The 26,079-nt window shown below is 38.8% G+C and overlaps 1 protein-coding gene across 2 annotated transcripts in view; it reads left to right on the top strand.

Moving 5' to 3' along the window:
- The window catches only part of YES1 (YES proto-oncogene 1, Src family tyrosine kinase), a 69,330-nt gene that overhangs the window by 12,698 nt on the left and 30,553 nt on the right, over positions 1-26,079 (top strand). The window contains exons 2-3 of one of the 2 annotated variants that reach the window (XM_073331443.1): positions 22,378-22,542; positions 22,741-23,010. In XM_073331443.1, the coding sequence (XP_073187544.1) occupies positions 22,749-23,010 (262 nt within the window). In that variant the 5' untranslated portion in view covers positions 22,378-22,542; positions 22,741-22,748. The remainder of the gene's footprint in view (positions 1-22,377; positions 22,543-22,740; positions 23,011-26,079) is intronic. The other variant, XM_073331442.1, reaches the window with a different exon arrangement.

Genomic DNA, 26,079 nt, shown 5'->3' with positions numbered 1-26,079 from the left:
GTTACTCTGAAACCTGTCATTATGAAACCTGAAATTCTATTTGGCCTGGTTTACTGAAAGGCTTGACAGCACTTGGTAAGGCTGGGTTTATTTTCAAATCTTGGGAAGGGGTCTTTGGTTTTGAATGGACAATAAGGCAAAATTCAGTGTGTTTGTATAGATACTGAGAAAATCTTGGTGAGTTTGGCTTTGAGATTCAGGTTTCATCTGAAAGCTTCTGTGAAAAAACTGCAGTTTCATATAACTGCTGAATATATACAGTCTAATGTATGTCAAACATCGGATGCTTTGGTAACTTTCGTATTTTCTTTAGTGTATGAAGCTACCAAATGGGTGGTGGCGATTTCTGCAAGAGTTCTGAATTTTTGTACTTTTTAATTAAATGTTTAAAAAGCAATATTTCTTTATGTACAGGCTACTAGAGAATCTCATTTACGAAATAATTCACCCTTCACCTGCCAATTTGTGGGGGGGGGAGGAGGGGTTTCCTACCATAAAAGACAAAGCAAACTGTTAAGATGATTGAACTGCTACAATGGCTCATCCTTTTGTGAGTGTACATTCATCGAATCATATTCTTTAGATTGAATGGGTGGGGCAGAGAGAATTTTTCTTCAGTAAATGTGGCCAAAGAATTGCAGTGGTCCACTTGAAGTAAAATTTCATGTTATGGATCTTAACAAAGAGACTGCTTAGAAATTTGCATTTTTTTTCTTGGAATGTTTACATCATCTAAATGCCAGAAAACCATACAATAGACTTGATATTTTTAAAGGGAGTGGTGGGGGGGGGGGTTGGATTTCTGATTTCTGTTTGAAAATCAGAAAATGCATAATTTCTGTAATTTGAAAAAAAAAAAAAATCCAGGGATGTTAGAATAGCAGTAGAGATGGGAAATGCCAATTAGGATATACATTCAAGGTGTTTGTGGTCACCTTTTGTTTGCAACTTTAAAACCACTCACTTGTTCCCTTGTGAGCCATTTCCCAGAATCATTTAGGCTATCTATCCCAGACTAATTTGTGCTATGTCAACCAAAAATCCCAAAGTGGTGGTGTATGTAGTAATAATTTTCTTAAGTCATTGTTATATTTGGCTTAAGAAGATATTTACATATAGTGTATATACACTTGATTTCACATTTTGTAACAAAAAATGTTAATTGTTACTGAAAAGTTCATGAGTTACATAGTTCTTAACTTTTGTATTATAAAAGTACACTTTGGACTTAAATAAAGTAGATGTTTAGAATATGATATTTATGTTGCTAATAACACCTAAGATGATTAAAAGTAATAATATTTTCAATTAAGTATTTATTACTTGTATTACCATAATGCACAGGAGCCCTAGTCATAGACCAGGACCCAGTTGTGCTAGGCACTGTATAACCATAAACCAAAAAGAATGTGTCTGCCTTGTAAGCTTGCATAATGAAAATTAAGTCTGTTTTACTTGCAGGTTCTTACAGTTGTTTTTACATTCCAAACAGACACATAGTATGTTTCCTTAGAATTTTTTTTAAAGTAATTCTGGAAACTATTCTATTTGTCTTGTCCCTCCCAACTCACTAACTTTGGAAAAGATCAGTTCCTGGACTCAGAAGAGCATGGACTAAAATTGTGCCAGGTCTCAGTGGAAAAGTAGTTGGGTGGGAGGCAAGTGGGTTGGATAGAAACCGAAGGATACCTTCGTCCTGTCCTCCCTTCCCACAAATAGGGCTGTGCAAAATGTGACTGAATACGTCATAGAAAAATAGAATTCTGATCATGGAAATAACCAAGAGATCCCTATAACTGCTAATTGGGGAGAAGATGCCTTAAAAATTTTTTTTCAAACAATTTGTGTAGAATGGGAGCGCTGATTTTTTGAAAAATATGACCTATTTGCTACAGTGATAGTATTGCTATTTAATGTGACTGCCTTCATTTTCCTTATACCAGATCACACTTGTAAAAATCCTAGCTGATTTAACCATTTTATTTTCTCATAATTGATTATATATAAAGAAGAATGGAAAAATAAAATTTCTGGAGTTGGTGTACTTTTTTAAAGTTTACACCACTTTCTCTTTCCCTTCCCCAGTGTGTTTGCTTCTTGCATTTGTTTCCCTCAGAGTCCTAATTTTCTTCAGAAGCACAATTTTTTTATTGTGAGGATGATTAAAAGATTGCAAATCACAGCCATTCATATATTTTCATCCAGCTATATATACAATTTTGTTTGAGAGAGATTCTTTCAGAAACCATCTTACAAATTTTACATATGATTTTCTGTATATGGTTGTATTATTTTAAAATAAAACTTCTTGATGTTTAGTATGTGTTATCATTCTCATGAAGATGTCAAATGTTTGGAGTTTTTATTGAAAGATTTGCTCATTTTTTTTCCTATGGGCAGAGCTCTGACCACTGTGTGTGGGGGAAAATAGCAGTGCCTGCTAATTTTTAACTAAGCATAATATAAACCATTCCAGATACAAATTTAGGGTGTCTTGTAAATAAGAGAATTTTTTAAAAAGTTTAATTGGCAAAGTGGTTGCACAACCTTCTGAAATGGATTCTTACTCAGATTGCAACTATTGTAAACTCACATGATTATCATTCAAATAACATTATTAACACCATCCTAGCCACTATAGGTGTAGAAGCCCTCTACACCAACATTCCACACAAAGATGGACTACAAGCCATCAGGAACAGTATCCCCGATAATGTCACGGCAAACCTGGTGGCTGAACTTTGTGACTTTGTCCTCACCCATAACTATTTCACATTTGGGGACAATGTATACCTTCAAGTTAGCAGCACTGCTATGGGTACCCGCATGGCCCCACAGTATGCCAACATTTTTATTGCTGACTTAGAACAATGCTTCCTCAGCTGTCATCCCCTAATGCCCCTACTCTACATGCGCTACATTGATGACATCTTCATCTGGACCCATGGAAAAGAAGCCCTTGAGGAACTCTACCATGATCTCAACAATTTCCATCCCATCATCAACCTCAGCCTGGACCAGTCCACACAAGAGATCCACTTCCTGGACACTACGGTGCTAATAAGAAATGGTCACATAAACACCACCCTATACCGGAAACCTACAGACCAGTATACTTACCTACATGCCTCTAGCTTTCATCCAGACCACACCACGCAATCCATTGTCTACAGCCAAGCTCTACAATACAACTGCATTTGCTCCAACCCCTCAGATACAGGCAAACACCTACAAGATCTCTATCAAGCATTCTTACAACTACAGTACTCACCTGTTGAAGTGAAGAAACAGATTGACAGAGCCAGAAGAGTACCCAGAAGTTACCTGCTACAGGACAGGCCCAACAAAGAAAATAACAGAACGCCACTAGCCATCACCTTCAGCCCCCAACTAAAACCTCTCCAGCGCATCATCAAGGATCTACAACCTATCCTGAAGGATGACCCATCACTCTCACAGATCTTGGGAGACAGGCCAGTCCTTGCTTACAGACAGCCCCCCAACCTGAAGCAAATACTCACCAGCAACCACACAACAAAAACACTAATCCAGGAACCTATTCTTGCAACAAAGCCTCTTGCCAACTATGTCCACATATCCATTCAGGGGACCCCATCATAGGGCCTAATCACATCAGCCACACTATCAGAGGCTCGTTCACCTGCACATCTACCAATGTGATATATAACATCATACGCCAGCAATGCCCCTCTGCCATGTACATTGGTCAAACCAGACAGTCTCTACGCAAAAGAATAAATGGACACAAATCAGACATCAGGAATTATAACGTTCAAAAACCAGTCGGAGAACACTTCAATCTCTCTGGTCACTCGATTGCAGACCTAAAAGTAGCAATTCTTCAACAAAAAAACGTCAAACAGCCTCCAACAAAAGACTGCTGAATTGGAATTAATTTGCAAACTGGACACCATTACATTAGGCTTGAATAAAGACTGGGAGTGGATGTGTCATTACACAAAGTAAAACTATTTCCCCGTGATTGTTCTTCCCCCTCCCCCCCTTACTGTTCCTCACACATTCTTGTCAACTGCTGGAAATGGCCCACCTTGATTATCACTGCAAAAGGTTTTTTTCTCTCCTGCTGGTACTAGCTCACCTTACCTGATCACTCTCATTACAGTGTGTATGGTAACAGCCATTGTTTCATGTTCTCTATGTATATAAAATCTCCCTACAGTATTTTCCACTGCATGCATCCGATGAAGTGAGCTGTAGGTCACGAAAGCTTATGCTCAAATAAATTTGTTAGTCTCTAACGTGCCACAAGTACTCCTTTTTCTTATTACTAACACTGGAGGCCAGCATCATTGTACAACATGTACTTCAGCTGTGTGGCATAAATTCTTGTTTGATGTGTGCTTACTTCAAAATACTGCATTAGTGGAGTTTTGGAACTGTTTGGTTTTCTCTAACTCTAGTTTCTTGATTTAAGGATGTTTCATTGTGGAATATGTTTGCTTTGGTCATTCAGAAACCATTGACATTTCTAAGCAACCTGTTGAGTTTACAAACTCACAGGGAAATTAGAAATATTTCATTTAATAGGCTGTGTGGGGGGGATGACATGGGAGGACTAGGGTTAAACTGTTACATCATTTACATTCAGTAATAGCCTTCATAACTATGCCCAGTTTTCTGAGCTGCAAAACATCCATAATTCCCATTGAAGCCAGTAGGAGCTTGATACCTCTGAGAATTAGATCATGAGGCTTTATTTTAAGGAGGGTGTGAGAAAATTGAATTTTTTAATAAAAGTACTTGCCCAACTGACTGTTATGCCAGTTTAGTGAAGGGTCTCTGCTTTTCTCTTATGAATTTGTTCTTAGGGATTGAGGTATCTATCCCAACACTCACTCTCAGGTCAATAATATTTGAAGAAGTTCAGCACATCACACAATTGGACACTTAATTTGTGTTTCTTTTCACATTGAGTTGAAACTTGGAAAAATCATATACATTTCTCATTGTGCCTTAACTACTATGCTTCCCCTTTAAGGGTCTCTTTTCTACTCTCATGCTGTCTTTCTCTCCACAACCACAAATGGGAGTATCAGTACTGCATCACCACCATCTCTTGGTGGCTACAGGTGTCTATATTGGGTTCTCTGCTGCTCCTTCCCAATCTCAGTATTTTTGGGTCCTTGTCCTCTGTGAATAGCTGCAGAGCCCAGACCTGCTGCTGTTAATATATTGGTAAAACATTAGAAGAATTAAGTTGATGTGCTTCTTGACTGTTTCACTGCATTTAGCAAATAGTGTAGACAAAAACAGTGATGTTTTAAAAAAAACATGCAGGCTGGCCTAGGTTGACCCTAAGGGAAGACAGCACCATATTCTCACTTACTTGGAAGATGACGTTTGCAACCATAAGAATTAAAAGTTATTTCTTTGTAAATTGAAAGTTTGAATTCTGCAGAAATTCATGGCTTAGCAACCCCTCCTCCATCCACTAGGGAATATTTCTCATTCTCCACTTTCAGGCAGCCAAGTGTCTTTTTCATGTCTTGTATTAAATAGATCCCGGTTTTATCTTCTCACGAGAGAGTAAGAAACCTGCATGTAGGGGGTTCCTGTGAACCTAGAAAAAATCAGCCCAATATGAATTGGGACACTACGCCAGAAGAAGAACTAGAGAAGAAGTTTTAGGATGTTACAAAAGTTAATTCAGAAATGCTATTTTAAATACACACACACACACAGAGTACTTTTGTCTTTTTTGTTTTAGGATTTCCTTATGAACAACTTTTTCCATGATAAAATTGTTGTTTTTTTTAAATGCTTTGTAAATTAGACGTATTTTTAAAACAGCTTTGCATTACAGCTATCTTATAACAGCATCGCTACGGGGTATGTTTCAGCCCTCTGTTAATACATGCCTCAAGTATTACATGCAGTGTATTAATACATGCAGTGTTTTGCCTTCACAATGTATCTGTTTAATGCATTATTAAATGTCTTTTAAAAGTTGTTCATTTACTATCTCCATTGTTATTACTCATAATTTTAAATATTTTTGTCGTCCAGCTTTCAACACTCCATAAACTCTTGGGAATAAACTATGAACTTGCCAAACTTACTTTTGCCAAATCTCAGCCTTTTTTAAAACCTATAAACTTTTTTTTTTAAAGTAGTAAAACATCCTTTCTTCTTTTTTGATGATACTCTGGTAGCTAAAACAGTTCTTCCTAAAGCTCCATTTTCCAGTTTAGAAGAAAAAGAAAACTTACTACTGGGCTGAATTTGTTTGTTTAGCCTTAAGTAAATCTTTAAACACGAGTTACATACACCTGAAACAAGGTGGCATAATGCCTGATAATTTGCAATGGCTGATTTCTTTATATTTTTATAGATATAGATATGGGTGGGAATGGAAGAAGGGAAACTAAGTCTAAACCTGGAAAGCTGGTTGCCAATACACCAAATAAAATGTTCACCTAAAAAGAGAATCGTTTTTCTTTTTCTTGGTAAACTGATATTGATTATTTCTGGCTCTTCTCCTTGGTTTATAAAAAGAGAACTGATTTTTCCACAGGGCTTGCTCCTTTTGATATTCCACGTTCTCAGTGTGACCGGGGTCCTAGGAGTACCATGCTGAGATTGCTCAACTAGGGCAAACCCCAAAGAATGGGGCAGACAGTCCCCAAAACTGGTGGTTGTTCTAATACTTAGATTCACCAAGCCAGCAACAAAACAGCTTCTGCAATACCTTACGCGTTACCCAGAAGCCAAAAACAGTTCCCTTAAAGCCTTCCTTCCAGACAGCCAAGTCAAATATGATGAGGATTACTGAAAATCTTGTTCAACATATAAAAAGTTCTACAAATTCCAAATGATTGGACGCATTACCCACCCAGGTCAATGAATATTTCACATCTTACCCAAGTACATGCTTACAGCCAATTCTGATTAACAAAACTAAAATTTATTAAGGAGAGAGAGAGTGAGTATTGGTTAAAAGATCATTATACACAGAGGTAAGAATAGAATTCTTAGGTCAGTTTCATAGTAGAGATGGTGAGCTTTAGAGTTGCAAAGAGTTCTTTCAGAATTGGACTGAACCTAAAGACTAATGTCCAATATCAGGGTGACCAAGATGCAAGTGTAGACTTCAGTCTTTCGGCTCATGCTTCCCCTGATGAAGCTTAAGCAGATCTGAGATGAAAAGGATAAGGGCCCAAGAGGTGGATGTTTTGTTTTGTTTTTTTAAATATATACAGTTCCTGGGCAGCCTCTTGACATGCGGTCTTTGGGTGAACAATAGACATTTATCCTAGCTTTTGAAGTAGACCTCCTCTTTCCTAAGCATCGCTGATAATTAGCTAAATGGATTAACATAAGACAATTGCCTGTCTCCCGCCATTTACAGGTAGTTTGCTACATACTTCCAAGAGGAATTAAGACGGTGATATCACTACATGCACAGTTCATTTAAATGAATTAACAGAACACCGGGATAGACAGAAACTGTTTGGTTACATTATCAACCTCTAACAATATATATGTAAACACACACAACACACACATTATCTACTAATATGTAGGGTCCTACCAAATTCACAGCCATGAAAAATGCATCAGGGACTGTGAAATCTCATCCCCGCCCCCTGTGAAATCTGTATAGTATAGGATAAAAGCACAAAAAAGACCAGTTTTCATGGAGGAGACCAGCGTTTCTCAAATTGGGGGTTCTGATCCAAAAGGGAGTTGGGGGGGTCACAAGGTTATTTTAGGGTGGTGGGTCACTGTATTGCCACCCTTATTTGTGCACTGCTGCCTTTAGAGCTGTGCGGCTGGAGAGCGGCGGCTGCTAGCCGAGGGCTCAACTCTGAAGCCAGCGCCCTGCCAGGAGCAGCGCAGAAGTAATGGTGGCAATACCATACCATACCATCCTTACTTTTGTGCCGCTGCTGGCGGCGGTGCTGCCTTCAGAGCTGGGCTCCCAGCCAACAGCTGCCGCTCTCCAGCTGCCCAGCTCTGAAGGCAGCACCGCTTTCCCCAGCAGAGCGCAGAAGTAAGGGTAGCAGTACCGCAACCCCGCCCCTCACAGTAACCTTACAACCCCCCCTCCCCAAATCCTTTTTGGGTCAGGACCCTGACAATTACCACACTGTGAAATTTCAGATTTAAATAGCTGAAATCTTGAAATTTATTTATTTATTTTAATAAATCTTATGACCGTGAAATTGACCAAAATGGACCATGACTTTGGTAGGGCCCTACTAGTATGTGTCTAAAAGTTGAATCTGGGTCAATTAGCCTGCTAGTGTGTAACGCTTGCTGGCCCTGTGTCACACCTGGCCTTTCCCACCTCCCATTTTGTAATCATTCCTCTCTGCGCTGCCTCCCCCCCCCCCCCGTTTTCTTTTATTTCCTACAGGGTTAATCCATTGGTTTCCTCTGTATGATGGAATGGACTGGAAAGTGGCAGTTGCTAAAATGTTGGTAGGCTTCACTTTGCAAACTGTGGAGCACAGTGACTTACAGGGCTTTGTGTGTGCTCTGGATAGTTTAACTTTACTGTCTGCAATATGGATAGCACAGTGGCGTCTGAGCTGCAGAATGCCAAGTTACAAGGAGAGACTGTTGAGCAAGTGCAGCACCCTCTGTTACATATCCCTAAAAGAGAGGTAGCTGGCATATCCTTAAGAGATTCATTTTTTAACGTGTTCTTTTTACTTACTTTACTTTAGCGCTCCTTGTGAATATGAAATGGATGGTTGGTTCTTACTTCAAAAACTTTTAGTGGTGCTTCTACCTGAAAGAGTGATGTCATTCAACACTGTTTCCTCCACCTTCTATAATGTCTTTCCTGAAAAGTCTTTGGCCTTTGCCTAAAACAGTTGCAGCAATTCCTGTTTGTTTTTCCACCTGCATTTTAAGATTTGTCCAAAGGGAAACAGACAAGGAATGGGAAATGCACAGTATGTGGTTTCCTGTTACCATTAAGCATTGCAGACTTAATATACACAATATATTCTGCTGAAATTGCTTGTTCTGAATTGGAAAGAGCTGAACACTTTGATTCATCAGGCCTCTGAGTCAGCGGGAATTAATATTGCCTTGTGAGATTCATGGGACCAAGGACTAGGCTTTCCCAGTGGCTGGCCCACAGTTGTGTAACTCCCTCCCTTCAGCTGTTGGAATTAAGAGATGTCTTCAGTCCTGGTTAATACCTTTGTAATAGCAACAACCCAAGAATAGCCAAGTTTCACTTTCCAAAGACAAGAGGAGAGTAGATGTATTTTCTCTATTTTGTCCAGGACTGTAACACAGCAAAAATATCATGTCTACGCTGGAGAGCCAAGAGCATTTGTAGAAGGGCACTGCACTTTGCAGAGCCTGGTATCCGAGCATGGAGGAGAAATTGTTTAATAGGCACATCTGCACCACTCCATTGCTCATGTGGTCCTGCAGAGAGTGGGTCCATTGGCCCTGAACTCTGTGGGTAGGGAAGCAGAGGACCACATCTGTTCATCCTTGTGGTTTGCATTTTCTGGTGTGGATTGGTTCAGTGCCAGCTACTACTGCAGGTTGGTCACATTTCCTTTACCAGTCTGCTCTTTTATTTGGGTATTCGGGCATTGTGGTCTTTCCCAGTATTTGCTTAATAACAAAACTCCAGGATTTAACAAAACAATAAGAAAAAATGTTTGTCAGACTTAGATTCTACCAACATGAAATTTCTCCAGTATAATAGTGCTGTATCTGTCAATATATGAAGCAATACAATATAGGCAATATAACAGCAGTAATGATAGCAGTTGGCAACAATACACCTTGTTTTAGGTAAAATTTAATATAACTTCTCTTTCAATAAAGCTGTTTAGTATGGAGTTGTGGGGGAGTGTTACTTTTTGTGTTTAATTTTGAATTTTTTTACTTAATTACATTTTTCCTTTTTATGCACAAAATAAAACAACCTTTTGTAGCATTAAACATACCGGAGTGGCTGTACTTGTTTATAGATATATATTAACTTTTTGTATTAGTGAAAAGGTTGACTTTTTCCAGCTGGCCTTCCTGACCACTGTTCAGCAGAGAACTTATTGACTAATGAGACCTGGGTATGTGGCCTTTGAATAAATTAGAGCTGCCACTTTTTACCAGTAATTGAGTTTAGACACTTTAAGCACTGCTTTTGTTAATATGCTAGTGATTATCAACTAAGGAAGTAATTAAAATGGTCACACTATTTTTATTCTGTCTACTGTTGTAATAATTTGCCTTTTCAAAATTAGTAGAGGCTGGGAGGTCTCATGAATTTTATATGTGGAATCAATGTTCTTTTTGTAATATCTTTTAAAAATCATCTTTAAGGTTTTTTAAAATAATATAAATACAGTAACTCCTAACTTAAAGTCGTCCTGGTTAATGTTTCGTTGTTACGTTGCTGATCAATTAGGGAACATGCTCATTTAAAGTTGCGCAATGCTCCCTTTATAATGTTGTTTGGCAGCCGCCTGCTTTGTCTGCTGCTTGCAGGAAGAGCAGCCTATTGCAGCTAGCTGGTGAGAGCTTGGAACCAGGGTGGACTGGCAGCCTCCCTATCAGCTCCCCGTTCCCCCAAGTTCCCTGTGCAGCAGCCGCCCAGCAGGCTGTCAATTGCCAGCAGTTCAGCTGTCCATCCCCTCACTGCTACATGCTGCTCTTGCCTTTTGCCTAGGAGCTGCTCCCCAGAGCCTTTTGCTTGCTGGGCGGGGGAAGAGGGGTGCTATTGTCAGGGTGTCCCCCTGCTCCTGCACCCCGCTTACCCCATCTTCCATAGAGCAGGGGCGACAAACCACAGGGCTCAGGATGGAGGGAGCTTCCTGGCAGCAGCTGCCATCTCAGCTTGCTGATTAACTTGACAAGTCAGTGTACTCAGAGCGGGGTCAGCGTACTTAAAGGAGCGATGTGCCTCTCTCTTTCTTTCTCTCACACACGGGGTGTGTCTCCCCTCCTTCCATTCCTGCAACAATGAGTTAACCCTTGAGGGCTTAGCCAAGTGCTAGTTCATCATTTAGCAGTAAGGCATTCCCTGGGAAATATCCCACCCTCTGACTTCACCATCTCAACCAAGCTTCACAACCATCATCGCTGCGTACCAGTATTAAATTGTTTAAAACGTACGTGTGTGTGTGTGTGTTATATAATATAGTCTTTTCCAGGGAAAAAAAATTCCCTGGAACCTAACCCCCACCCGCCATTTACATTAATTCTTATGGGCAAATTGAATTCGCTTAACATCGTTTCACTTAAAGTCGCATTTTTCGGGAACATAACTACAGTGTTAAGCGAGGAGTTACTGTAAAGGTCTCATCTTGCAGCTACTTCTGCTCATACTTAACCTTTATATTTGTGAGTAGTCCCAATAATGCATAATTGTCTGCAGGATTGGAATCAAAAATAGCAATTTACAAAAGATTTGTGTATGTGTATATTTACACACTTTTCTTTTATTGGAAACGAGTGTAAACTAAAGACCGTATTCTAATAACTCTGGATTGCTACCTCTTCCTTCCCTGCTGACCCAAATCATTGACGCTTCTGCTGTTCCTGATACATATATTTATGCATCATTCAATGTAAATTGCATTCATCTCTATAATCTCTTATTTTATCAGTTACTATATAAATAATGAAGTGCTCATATTAGGCAAACTCAATCCCCTCTATCTATCTATTCTTAGTTAGCATATAAAGTATGTCCATATCTTTCTAATTAGTTTTTGATATATGAAGTAAGAGACATTATTTTTTTAAAATTCTTAATTCTATAAAATGGTAAAAATCATAGATTAAATAATATAGGATCATTAGAAATATAATACATTAGTGTTTTGTCTTTATGAATAAAATTAGGTTTGGCAGAATTTGACTTTTTTAATATAATTTTGAGGATAAAATTTATTCTTTTAAATTTTTCTCTTTAATGACAGTAGACATTGAGATTCAAAACACTAAAGCTTTGCAACTGTTAAAACACAAATTGTTAACATCGCATGTCAAAACATACAATATAAAACATAAAAAATCAGATTCTAAAGTTCTCAAGCAGCATTTTTCTTTCTTTGCTTATCAGTAAATTTCTGTTGATGGAAATATTTTTTTCATGTGTTTGTGTGTTCAGTGAAATCAGGTACCTACATTTACTAATAAAAATCTAATCCTTCCAAGCATAAATAAAACCAATGAAAACATTGCAAGAGGCTTCTGTATTTTTCAAATAGTGAGATAAGAATTAAAATTAATATAACACATTTTAAATATGTAACAAAGGATATGAGAAAGAAGACAGAAAAAGGAAAATATAGAGTGAGAGGAAAGGGGTAGCTTTAACGTCTCCCTCATTTACTACTAAAGTACCCTGTTCCTGTTTATATGATCTTTTGTTTAAAGTAATTTGCAGAAGAATGTGCACAGACTTGTGTACCTTCTCAAAGTATAACTAGACAAAGTTCCAGACTTGAACCTATTCCAGTATGGTAGAAAATCCCTGACTCTTCCATCATCTACATATAAGCAATGGAGCAACCATAAGTAAAATTTGAATCCGCTTCCATTTATCTCGCTCATATTTTTCAAAGTTCAAATTCCCCAACATACAAGAGTCTGGAATGCTGGGCACCAAAAAGCCAGAGAATTTTGTTGAGTGTGATGGAGAACAAGTGATCAATAAGAAGGTAATTATGAACAGGACCACTGAACTTGAAATAGGAAAACATGTTGATCACAATGCCTCCAATGTTTGTCAGAGAAGTGATTTGCCATCTTGTTCATATTTACTGGTATCTGGTACAATGTGTTATTATTTTATGCTGTATTATATTTTAACTCTTACACATATTTTGAAATGGAACAAACACAAAAGACACGATGAAATCTCAAACCTCTGGCATCAGAGCTCTTTCCCATTTATTCGTGAACTCTTCTTTAACAGGCAGGGAAGACAGATTATTTTGTACAATCTTCCTGTAACATTCTGAGGTTCTTTTCTTAAAAACAGGATTTACTCAAAAAGAAAGGCATTCTAGTACAGGCAACTTAAACTTCAGGCCAAGTGAGAAGACTACTTATCTGAAGATACACCGCATGAGGCAAACACTTGTAACATTAAATTTGGCACATAATTTTGATGTCAAAACACACTAAACTACTTTAATCAAGACTAAATGCACTGAAAAGGGAAGATTATTTCTTGAATGTCTGTGTGACATACATTACAGGAAAACCATTAGGGAAATATGTTTGAAGTAGATGGGGGAACCATAAAGACAGTAGAGCCTTTAAAAATATGCCTTTTGATATAGATTCTATGACTGACTTTTATCCATTAATAGCTCTTTTAAGTTGGTTAATGGAGACTTTAAATAAAGCTTTCATTGATGTAAACTTTGCAGACTTTGAACTCTTCTCCACTGTTCTTTTATATTAGTCTATATTTCTCTGACTATAAAATGTAGTTGCCACACTAGGCGGTCCTAGGCACTGTCCTTTCAGACAGGACAAAACTAAGATAAAACTTGCCATACACTAAGAGGATTATCTCTGTAGGTAAAATTAGAGTTATTGTGAGCAAACTGCATGCTTGGAACTTTAAATATTGTGGGCTTGCAAAATCTTGTTTAGTGTCAATAGGAATGATGCTAAATAAGTGTAGAAGTCTGAAAAAATAAGTGTCTTCATGGTGAGAAATCTGCAATTAATCTAGTTTTGAAATAAATTCAAGCAAATGATGTGTATTAGGAACATATTTAAGCATGACTGTTAAATTGTGTCTATTTGCAATAGTTTTAGCAGGGAAAAATCTATTTTTTGTTTTTATTACGTCTTTGAAAAATAGTTGCATATTAGTTTTTCTTTTACAGTGCTTTTTCTGAATAGTAGTAATGTTGAGCTTTTTATTTTTAAATTTTGTTAGTGTAGTGGTTTATTTCCATACCCATTGGAAAGAAAATCTAAACTTGATTGTGGTTGGTGTAAAAAAGTTTTTATATGTAATCAAACAACCAGGTAAGTGTATTGTGTTCCAAACACTTATTGGAGGGTGTTTTGACAAAAGTGTCCAAAGTGGTTAATGCATTGATGCCTCATCTCACTTTTTCTGATGGTTTAAATTTATGAATAATGTGAGTTTTTTGTTTTATTTTGTTTTTATTTTTAGGTCACTCCAGATTTGAATTGTGTGTGATAGAAGCAGACTTAAAGTTGTTCTCCCTACTGTGAGCTCCATAGAGTACAGTAGTGGTTTTATAAAATGGCTTTTTAAAAAGTTGTCAGATGCATCTTTCTTTGAGAACAAATGTATTGAATATAGAAAGTTTGGAAAACAATGAGTTGCTTAAATATAATCTGTGAAATGAACAAGATTTACCCAGCTGCCCTAGTGCAAATAGGTTTCAGAGATACAAGATATATTTTGTTACTGGCAGTAGTTCATCAAGTCAGTCTGAAGTAGACTAGGTGGTTTAGACAAGTTATAACATATATTTTATGTTAATTTGAAACTAACTTTTGGCCTGCTTTTTCACACATGCAAGGCTCTTAAATCTGTTAAAATGTTCTTTACCCATTCAACTAAACATCCATGAGACTAAACTGCTTTTAAGTGCATCAAAAAAGCATTGGAATTCTTCCCTTCCTACTTGTATTTGTTGCATTGATTGTTTGACTCTGTACATTTAAGGAAAAGAATGTACTGACTAGACTTTTTGTGGAGCAATAGCAATGGTTTATGGTTCATGTATTGTGGTGGTGTGTTTGTGGTATCTTAGAAGATTTCATGTGATGACGGTATGCTGCACCACAAAATACATCTCACTCCTGAGACATGAATTTACATTTTTATTTTAAAAATTATTCCTTCATACTCTGGTTCACATGTCTGCTGTACAGAAAATTTCTTTTTGCAAACTGTAGTTTTAGCAAAAAATCTCTTGGATTCTTGGCTGTTGGAGTAAGGAAAATGAATCATCAGCATCAAGTACAATTTCATGTGGTTTGGGTGGGGGTTTTTTAGGATGTACCCAAGAGCATAGTTAATATATATTTTTTTTCACTTCTTGAATATAAACAATATGCTGACTTCTAGAGAACCTTGAAAGGGACACCAACAACTTAACGATGAAAATCTAATTTGTAAACTTTGTATCTGTTGTTGCAAGTAACCCCTAAAGTTACTTGAATTTTTTTCTGCCTAGATTTTTGGCTCCAGTTCAGGCAACTCAATCCTAGCTGTTGAGCAGTTTTGTATCTACTGCATCCCCTCCTCTTGGAAACCTGTGCTTTCTCCCCCAGTCTTCAGTTACCTCACACTGGATAGGCAGCTCCTGACTGAAGTGGAGTACACTAATGGCAGCAACAGGAGTGCAGAAAGGGAGGCTTGTCTTTCTAGTGAAGTGAGTGGGACTTAGGAGATCTGGGTTCAATTCTTGATTCTGCAAAAGACTTCCTGTGTGACTCTGGATAAGTCACTAAGAGCTTGTCTACATGGGAAAGTTTTGCCAGTTTTACCCATATGATTAATCAGTATAGCCATTCCTCCTTTCCCTTTATGGAGGCACTTATTCTCGTAGCTTAAACCCCTTCCTAAATGGTATCAGATAAACTGAGTAAAATAAAAACAGTGATATCTAGCTCTTATCTACTAATGAAAAGCACTATCTCAAAGAGCTTTACAAAGGAGGTCAGCATCATTATCTCCATTTTACAGATAAGGAAACTGAAGCACAGGCAGGTGCAGTAATTTACCCACGTCACCCAGCAGGCCAGTGGTCAGGGTCTCCTGAGTTCCAGTCCAGTGTTCTGTCCAAGGCACTCATACCAGAAAAAATGTGTCTACACAGTAAGGTTATAACAATTTCACTATTGGTTCAAATTCATGCATTAACTCATACTGATATAATTTTCCCATGTATACAAACAAGTCCCTAATCTATCTATGCCTCCATTTTCCATCTGTAAAATGGGGATAATACTTCCTTTGTCTCATCGTTTGTCTGACTTGTCCATTTTAGATTTGTAAACTCCAAGGCAGGGGCTATTTCTTGCTATACGTATGTATGGCACCTAGCACAGTGGGGCCCTGATTGTGGTTGGGGCATCTAGGCACAACCACAATATAAATAGACAGTAACTTTAGGAGGAGCACCAGACGCTGTAGCTTCCATGGAGCCATCTGTGATTGGGTCATTTTCTTCAGTGTACTGCTTGGGACCTTTGCCTTCCCCTGAAATGAAGGAAGACCCGTCCAGAAACCGTTTACCTCCCAAGGTAAGCAGTGAGCAAGTAGTGGATCCTGTAGGTCAGGCACCAGGCAAAAAGAGGAGAGTGCAGTCTGAAGAGGGACTCCCAGTCCTCCCTACTGATCTCTGCTTCACCCAGCTCTTGTCATTCCCTAGTCCGCTTCTTTTTGGTGTGAAAATAGACCTTTTTCTCCCTCTGCTCCTTGAAACTACAATCCCATAGGACCTTGGGGTCAGGTAGTAGGGCTTACCTTGTGTGGCAAGTATCTTTTAGGGTACATCTATACAGGGATAAAAGACCTGTGGCATGGCCGCAGCTGGCCCAGGTCAGTTGACTTGGGCTCATGGGGCTCGGGCTGTGGGACTAAAAATTTCTGTGTAGATATTCAGGATTGGACTGGACCCTGCACCCTCAAAAGGTCCTTGTTAGTCAAGAAACTGGCTCTTTATTGAGAAAATCAGTCACCCTCAAGAACCATCTTTGGCAGAAACATGAAATCTAATTTCTGAAGGAACTGCAAGCTGGTTGAGGACAGGTATAATATGTTCATCTGCTTAACTTTTTAAAACTATTTATTTAGGAAGGTTTAACCAGTTTACAAATCTTTACTGAAAATTGTTTTATACAGAAAGCTAACTTTAATAGAAGTGATGGCATCTGAGCAATTAAGAAACACAATTTATAACTATATCAATCTTTGCAGACAACTTTCCCATCAAAAAACTTCTTAAAAATATACCGTTAATATAAAAGGCACTTTCTTCTTACATAACTGGTTTATTCCCTTTATCTTTTCAGAGTTCTGTATTTGTGCTTCTCTTCAGTTGCTGCAGTGCAATGGGAGACTGCTGGGTTTTATTCTAGTGTCTGTATAGTCAGTGAAATCAACTAAATTCCAACTGCAGCACCAAATTCTGACCTTAATTACTTGTGCAACCCTGTTGAGGACAGTATTTGGCATGTGGAACCTCTTACTGGTTGGTTTTACAGTGCTATCAGTAAGGAAGGGGGAAAATATGTATTGCTGTTAAACTAAACAGATTTTTATCTGAGTGACACAAAACAACGGAGCCAACAGTGCTGTTTTTCCAGTAACTTTTCATTATAGAACCACTCTTTAGTACTAGTTGTACTAATCACAGACCTTCTGGTAGTTAAATTCTGTCCATTGTTTCACTGGCTTCTTTTATGCTCCTGTCTCACTGTCTTCACTCCTTCCCTCTCACCAAGTCATTATTTACAACCAATGACATTCTCAGCTGCATAACAATAGATTGGAGATTTAAAGTGGTTGTTGCATTATGCTAATGTTGTTATAATTAATTTTGATGAAGATACCCTGTAAATGAATGGTCTAAAATTTCATGGGTTGGTCACAGTGAAATTAGAAAATTTCATGATTTGCCAGTTTTAGATAAATTGTATTAAATAATACATGTGATGTAATTCAAGTAAAGACAAAAGATTATTCCAGTTTTGTGAAGACTAGAAACAATTCGTTTATCCTTTGAAGTATGCATTTCTTATGTGTATGTTCTTCACGTTTTATAGCAAAGGCAATACTTTTCATATCCAAACACATACCCTTTAGATGGAATTAGTAGAATGTTATAATAGAGCATTTCTTCCTTTTAACCAGGATTAGGAGCATAGGTTTTTAGCCATTCTTAGCGGGGATCTTTGATTTCCCTCATTCTTTTAATCTGCACCACCCTCCTACCTTATTAAATCAGTTTTAACTACTACCATCTGAAACCACCTGTTGTTCCACTGTGTTTGCCCAGTACAGTAAGCAAGGAGTCTCCACTCAGACACATTCAGGTTACTTGTTTACTTAAACAATCAGAAGCTTCAAGCTTAAAGCTTGAAAATCCACTGAACTAACCTGCAGAATATTAGTGACATTTGGAATTGTAAAAAATATTCTATTTTTATAATCACACAGAATTTTAATAGCAAGACTTTTTTCTTTAACACTAATTTGGAACTTCGTGTCCATAAAAAAGAGAGAGAATTAAGTATTGACTCCATAGAGCCAGTCTGTTGTTAAGATGGGGAGAGAGGAGTTCTAGGCACTCTGAAAAAGAGAAATGTATAAACAAAAGTTCTCTTCACACTTGTCATCAGAGAATGGTAAGTGCTCAGACTGTAACAAAGAAAGAGGAAAGAAAGAGACCCAAAAAAAGGCTTCCCTCTGGACCGCTTCAGAATCACACTCCATAAGAGATATCCGAGTGTATGATGAATCAGGAGGAAAGTAAGAAATTCAACAACAAAATTCTTTTTTGGTATGGCTTCTAAGAGGGAACTCTGCATTCTCCTTGATCCTAAGGAGAAGAATGTTATCAAATCAGAGCAGGCACAAGTGAACCAAACTTAAGAGGTTCTCACATTATAAAAATTCAGTGTGGCACCCACATTAATTGAAAAAAAAAATCTGCTTTCATTACTCTTTCCAACATGCATACAGCAGTTGCCAGCCCACTGAATGCTCAGTAATTCTCTGAAGCCTTGGAAACCAAAGATGAGTTTTTGCCCAAAAAACCTCACAGACTGCAGGGTAGAATCCACCTTATGGAAAAATTGAAACAGCTGTTCTGAGGGCTTTTCAGCCTGCTTTGCTCTAGCCATATTGGCCTTAAATGATTCAGTCAGAAGTTTTATCCATCAGTCCTAAAGATGTAAAAATAAGCCCTTCCCAAGATACTTTTGGTACAAGCCTTAAATCAAATATGGCCTCTTTTGAAGCACTCTGGGAGCCAAGTGTTTTAGCAAACCAATGGAAAAGCAGTTCTTGAAACAAAAGATATTTTCAGGAAGATTCTACTATTGGAAGAAGGAATGAAAAACAATAAAAAAGCAGGCATTCCTTTTGTGACTCCTTCCCTGCTAGATTCTGTAGACAAGACTCAGACCACACAGAAAATTTGAAATGGGAAAAACAGACTAGTTGTACAGACGTTCTGTCACAAAAACTTGGAGTGCTTCTTGTCCCAGTGCATTCCTGGAGATATGGTGGCTCTCATCAGTTCTTCAAACTAGGAAATCACAGGTAGGTCACAGAGATAATCAGCAAGGTCTATGCAATAGCATCAATCACTCAGACCTACAGATAAATTGGTTTTCCCCTGGCCCAACGTTTTGTAATCTAACAAAGCAGAAGTCAGAAAATAGAAGATGGAGAAATAGCCTTTATATTTTTAGCCTCTCAAACTACTCCACTTTGGACAGAGACCGAGGGATACTCCATCTTCCACCGTCAAGTTCCCAAGTATTTGCAAAGCATCGAAACTATCTTTGACCTGAACCATTTGGACAGATCAGTCAAAAGGGCAAAATTCAATATGGAAACTCAAAAATCTCATTTGTCAACTGTCTCCTAGAACAGTTTTTCTTCTGTTGGCCCTCACGGAGGCTTACCTGAAAATCTCTTTCCTCCCCACAGCCAGTTTCTCTTTTTTTTTTTTTTTTGGACAACATTCTAATTGGGGCCCCTGTCCAGTTAGAGAGCAGAATTGGACATCTACGTTTTTAGTCCATTTCCTTCAGAACATAGTTTCCTGGAAAACTGGCACTTGATTCCCAATTCAGTACCATGGGATCGCAGGTATTCATCTCTTATCTCCAAGGAGCCAAGTGTTGGGAGTCTGTCAAGCCTTTATCCTTAGTTAGATTTCTGTGAAGCCTAGTGAACGATGTTGGTTTCGCGTATAAACATAACTTGGGCCAAGTTTTTATTTATACAGTTATAAAGATCTTCAAAAGATCTTGTTCCTCCTTCTACATGTCTGTTTATCTCGTCTGTAAAATGACCTTGGTCTTATTGCCCCTGGAAGGGGTGGCATAAATTAACTGGGAAACACATCGTTCGTATAACTATTTTGTATTGTCTCTGGTAACACCAGTGGAAAAGAAGTGTTAAATACTTGTTGGAAGCTGCTCTGGTTATATACATTTTTAGTAACACATACTGTACTATAATAACCAATCCCCACATTACAGACCAGCTGTTTAGGATTTTTCCTTTCTCTAGTAATGCATTACAAAGCTAAACACTCAAAAAAGCCTATTGTTTCTCTCTCCAACTTCCCTAACCCTCCTTCCCCCCACAATACGTTATAGAAAGTCTTCATGTATGTTTTTATTTTTTTAAAACATGGGCTTTTGTCATTTTCTGTTTTGTGTTTTTAAAGGGGGGAGTATGTGATTTTTAAAGTAGAGCTCTTGGATTTTCTTTGGCTGTTTGTGTCTGAATGTGGCTTTTCCTTGAAGTGCCAATTGAATATCTATTGTTAATCTCTTAAACCTCAGAAAGAAGATTACCTTAACAGTGAACCAAAAGGCAGGGGGATCTACTGCATTCCTTGAATATGAATTCAAATCCTCAATAAGTATCTTTCTGCAGTCTGTTCAAATATAACATGATGGTACTTTTCACTACTAGCCACTATTTTAATTAATGAGGCTTGTCACAGAAACTATTTATAATCACTACAACATACATTAACATTTACACTGTACATTCGGCCAAATGTACAAGTGCTCTGGAGAGAATCCAGCAGGTTTTACTAGGTCAAGCAAACTTTTTTTTTTTTAAATCCTGAAGTCTCATTAGCTTGTTAGCCAGATGTTAAAGATAGAGTACAAAACTTGACAGAATATCTCTGACAGATATTTAGTGGCACAGTATGTTTTGAGGATGCAGCAGCTTTTCCTTCTGCCGTCTTTATTTAATCCACATTATTTTTGTTTTAATAAATAATGCTCATGTATTTGTCGTCTTGAAGCTCTGACTTTGTATGACTTTATAACTACAAGCCAGATAATACATCATTTTATTAAGTACAGCTAGGAAAACACACTTTCACAAAGGCAGTACGGTTCATACTGTACACTTTAAAAAAAATTTGCAATGGAAATTGTCTACTAAAAGGGGTAGGCCTCAGGATTAGGCAACAAACCACACTGAGAATCCAGACAGACAAAATATGGTGGTTCATATCCTACTGGATTCAATTTTCCAGATGTAGTAGAGAGGTTATAAATAGGTGTTTATCGTTGGATTAAACTTAATTAGGAGTTACCTATTAGGAGCCTTCCAGATCTATATTACAGGATTTCTTTTGTAAGGTGTTTTTAAACAGCTAAACTCCATTAACTTCTCTTGAAATCATGCATTTATGTGATCCTTTACTTGGTTGTTCTAATAACATTTAGACATTCCCAACAGATATGGGTTAACTATAATTAATTTAAAAAAAAAACCTCCTTGGACAAATTCTGGCATTTCCATGATATTTTTGTTTTGTTCATCCCTGCAGAATTTTTAAACGATACTTGCAGGCTGCAACAATTCAGCTAGTTTGGATCTTTCTTTCTCTTAGCTAGTACAGTACCACAGATGTTAGAGACCAAGTGATATGCTGAATATTCTTATATTGATGTGTAGGAATTATGTGCATTGAAATGAGAATATAGTTTTGTGTGCTTCCTCTGCCATGTGTTCATGGTCCATTTCAGGGCCTGAGAGTTCATTTTTAAGAAAATGAAAAGTGTCTTTAATATTTTAATGACCAGATGAAAAGAGAAATAAGACACACAACCTGAAAAAACATATTTGAAAGTAGATGTATTGGGGCAATGATTAGAACTTAAGTTTGTTCCAGATGCAAATATCTAATGATTGAAGAGATCAGTGATGATTGCAAAGAAAAAATGTGGACAATTAATTACTTGAAGGAAGAACTCCAGTGTTCATACTTATTTGACCAGCTATGGAAGAAAGATTCATGCAATATTAACCATAGATGTCAATGAAAAGAGACTATTTTTTTTTATTAAATGCTTCCAATTTGTTACTGGTTTCAGTCATTTTCTCTAAATTTCTCAGTGATGTGGATGGCTAATTATTTCATGTTAAAGGAGACTTCCACTTCTGAAGTTAAGACAGAATTCTTATCTCTGGAATTGTCATGTCAGATCAGTGCTCCAGCTAGCACACAGTAGAACCTCCAGAAGTTATGAACACCTCCGGAATGGAGGTTTAAGTTCAGTCTCTTCTCATGTAAAAGTCTTCCCGCTGCTCTAATCTTTCCATTACCCATCTTTCTACTTTTTCTGTCTCCTTAGAATTTACAGCCCAGGGAGGAATCATAATGATGAATATCCAAATACTGTTCTTGTTAAGGGCTGTCAGGGTACTGTAGTACTTCGGGGGAAAAATACGTTTGTCGATTCTATGAATTCTACAGATTTCCGTCCAGAAAACTTTTTTCATTAGTATTTGTAATCCAGGTATGCTAGCAAGCTAACTTAACTATTTTCTCCAGCCTTTATCTATTGAAATTTCAGCAGTTTTTGTGGCTGTAAAACCAACTACCACCTTCTTTTTAATTTTTAAGCAGTACTTAATCAGTATTTATAATAAGCCTTTATCATGTTTTCTACATTAACTATATATCAACGGTGAGATGATTTTTTTTCCCTCTACAGAAGCAACTATGGGGTGCATTAAAAGCAAAGAGGACAAAGGTCCAGCTATGAAATATAGAACTGATAACCCTCCAGAACTTGTTAGTTCCCACATCAGCCATTATGGATCAGATTCTCAAGCAACACAGTCGCCTGCGATAAAGGGACCATCAGTTAACTTTAACAGTCATTCCATGACTCCATTTGGAGGACCTTCAGGGATGACACCCTTTGGAGGAGCCTCTTCCTCGTTTTCAGCTGTGCCAAGTCCGTATCCTAATAGTTTAACAGGTGAGATTTATGTAAAATAATTTAATTTTTATCTTTTGACAGTCTCGTCTAGTAAATGTTATAGTGCCATACAACACAGGAAAACTTACATGGCCAAAACAGAACACTTTTCTAAGGGCTTCTGCTTTTCAAGGTCTTTACCATTCACGTGGTAATTCAGTGGATATCATTCCAAAGAGTACAGCAAAGAGAACATCAATGGAAATCCAAGGCAGTAACAGGAGCAAGTAAGACTGTATTCGTGAGTCTGAGACATCAAAGATACATGTATGGAATAATGACCTTGAAATTTGGGGGAATGATTCAAAATGTAATAATACAGACAACAAAAAAGATTCAGGAAGTGTTTTTTGACAAAAGATTTCTTACGAGGCATATTAATACAGAACTTTGAGTAATAATTTATTTAACCTACAATATAGAAATGTATTTCCCGCACTCCTCAGGAGCAGTGCAAAGGCTTGGGGGAGCTGGATAATGGAGGAGCTGAGAAAGAGGGAAGTAATTGCTGGGGAAGGAGCCTTGAGAGTGAACCTGAAGAGGCATTGGGTGTGGATGGGAGAAGCATGGAACAATTTTTTTGTGTGAATGGGGATGAGGGGAAATGGGATTGTTAGGGAGTTGGGGAGCCTTCCCATCAGACCCTGGCTGAGCCTAGCCTCTCCCAACCAGTCAAACACATCTGTCCCTGTTCCCATGTGGCGCTGCGCCCCCATTCAGCCATGCGTCCTCCCTGTCCCTGTGTGGCCCTGCCCCTCCAGCCCCCATCCCCATGTGGCCCTGCACCCCGACTCCCATTCATCCCCTGCTCCAGTCTGTCCTGCCACAAGCCCTTCTGAACCCTGTTCCGTTTGGGTGGACCCCCCAGTAGCCCCGTGTGTCCCGCTCAGTCTGTGCCCCCATATTCTCTTGCCTCCTCATCTGGCCCCCCAGGCAGGGAGCTTTGAGGAACACAACCTCTCCTCCTCCTCCCTACTGGCTGCTAACTGCTATGGCCAGTGAGTGGTGAGCCAGCGGCTGCTGTTCTGGTGCCACAGCAGCCCCTGGTGGGCAAAAGACATAACTGCAGTGCCTTTCTGACAAAATGTATTTTCTGTGGAGAAAAAAAAATCAGCAGAGCATATGAATTCTGCATGCGCACAATGGCACAGAATTCCCCCAGGAATAATGTCAATCACTTCCTTTACTTTGGTAGCTAACTGTTACAGAGAGCTGACATTGGTGAGGAAATTCAACACCACCTACAATGCACCATATGGTGCCGAAACCTGGGTCACGTACAGTAGACGCTTCAAGATTCTTCAACGATACTATCAATGGTGCCTCCAGAAGAACTTCTGAATCAAGTGGGATGACCAATGCACCAACATTAGTGTTCTTTCCCAAGCCAAAACCTCCAGCATTGAATCTATGATCACCTACCACCAACTCCATTGGGCTGGTCATGTTCTTTGAATGCCGGAAAATCATCTCCCAAAGCAGGTCATGTTCTCATAATTGGACGATCGCCAACAGACAAGGGGTGGGCAAAAAAAGCACTTCAAAGGTGTCCTCAGAGCCAACATGAAGAAGTGCAGTATTGACATAAACTCACGGAAAACCCAAGCCCTAGACCGACCAATATGAAAAAGGACCTTGTGACAAGGACCCCAGTATTTTGAGATCCATCAAAGACAACAGGAAATGGGAAAGGAGGAAAGAATGCACTGCAGCCCGACTCCACAGTCCAGATCTGCCCCATCCATTGGGAAATGTCTGCCCCAATTGTTACAGGATCTGTGGATCCTAGGTCCATCTCATTAGCCACCTGTGAATCCACCAGTGATAACTGGCTATCATTTATGGAAGGCAGTCGTTAAGGATACAATTCTGTCATGGGGTCACAGATTCCGTGACTTTCTGGGACTTCTCAGGCAGGACTGGAGCAACTTTCAGTCCCCTGGGCTGCTGAAGCTGTCAGCGGAGTGGCAGCTAGCCTGAGTTGGGTCAGCCCCCGCTAGGGCTGGAGCAGTGATGGGGCTGGAGCAGGTGCAAACCCGGGCAGAACTCTTTGTTTCCCCCTTGTCCCCCAGAGTATTTTTAGTAAAAGACAGGGATGGGTTGCAGGCTTCTGTGAATTTTTGTTTATTACCCATGACCTGTACCTGTCTTTTACTAAAAATACCCATGACAGAATCTTAAGGTTAATAATCATCCTCAAACTCTGAGGGATCACTAATGAGTCTAGTCTAGGCTGGGGTGCACATTACCAAAAACTCAAAGTACTTGGCCACTGAAACACATGGCAGTTGACGCTCTGTGTAAACATCCGATAACTCAGGGCCGTATGCTGTGCCCTGAAGGTCTTTCGTCCCATCACTGCAACATCAAAGTATTACACGTCCTGACAGGCAATGTAAACAGAAGTGTGCAATCACTGAGCCTCTCCTTGGAGGTTAGGAAGCTGTAGCTGTGATACATAAAACATCATATCTATTCAGTTCTCCACCTAGCAAGAGAAGAAAACACATAGGCGGAGACTCGCTAAGCAGACAGACATAAATCTGGCAAGAGTGGTCTCTAAAACAAACTAACCAATGTCCTCTTCCAGAATGGGACCACCCAGATATCAACCTCTTCACTTCCAGAGCAAACACAAAATACCTCTTGTATTGTACCAGAGCTGGAAGAGTCTAGAAATCCCTATCAGACACGTTCCTAATGAGATGGTGTTCATAGCTCTTGTGTGCCTTCCTTCAAAATATGTGTTTCTCAGAGTCGTCTTGGAAGATCAGATAGCCCAAGGATGAGATTTGCTTTGTCTGTGTCTACACTACCGCTGTATCGATGCTCTGGAGATAGATGCACCAGGAATCGATTTAGTGGGTCTGGTGAAGACCCACCAAATCAACCACAGATTGCTCTCCAGTTGACCCCAGTACTCCACGCCGAACGAGAAGAGTAAGGTAAGTCAACGAGAGACACTATCCCATCAACCCAACACGGTGTAGACACTGCAGTAAGTTGACCTAAGCTACATCGACTCCAGCTATATTATTCAAGTAACTGGAGTCGTGTAACTTGGGTCGA

Source organism: Lepidochelys kempii, chromosome 2 (genome assembly GCF_965140265.1).
Source record: "Lepidochelys kempii isolate rLepKem1 chromosome 2, rLepKem1.hap2, whole genome shotgun sequence".
NCBI classification, from domain to species: Eukaryota; Metazoa; Chordata; order Testudines; family Cheloniidae; genus Lepidochelys; species Lepidochelys kempii.
This window is presented reverse-complemented; position numbering and strand designations above follow the sequence as displayed.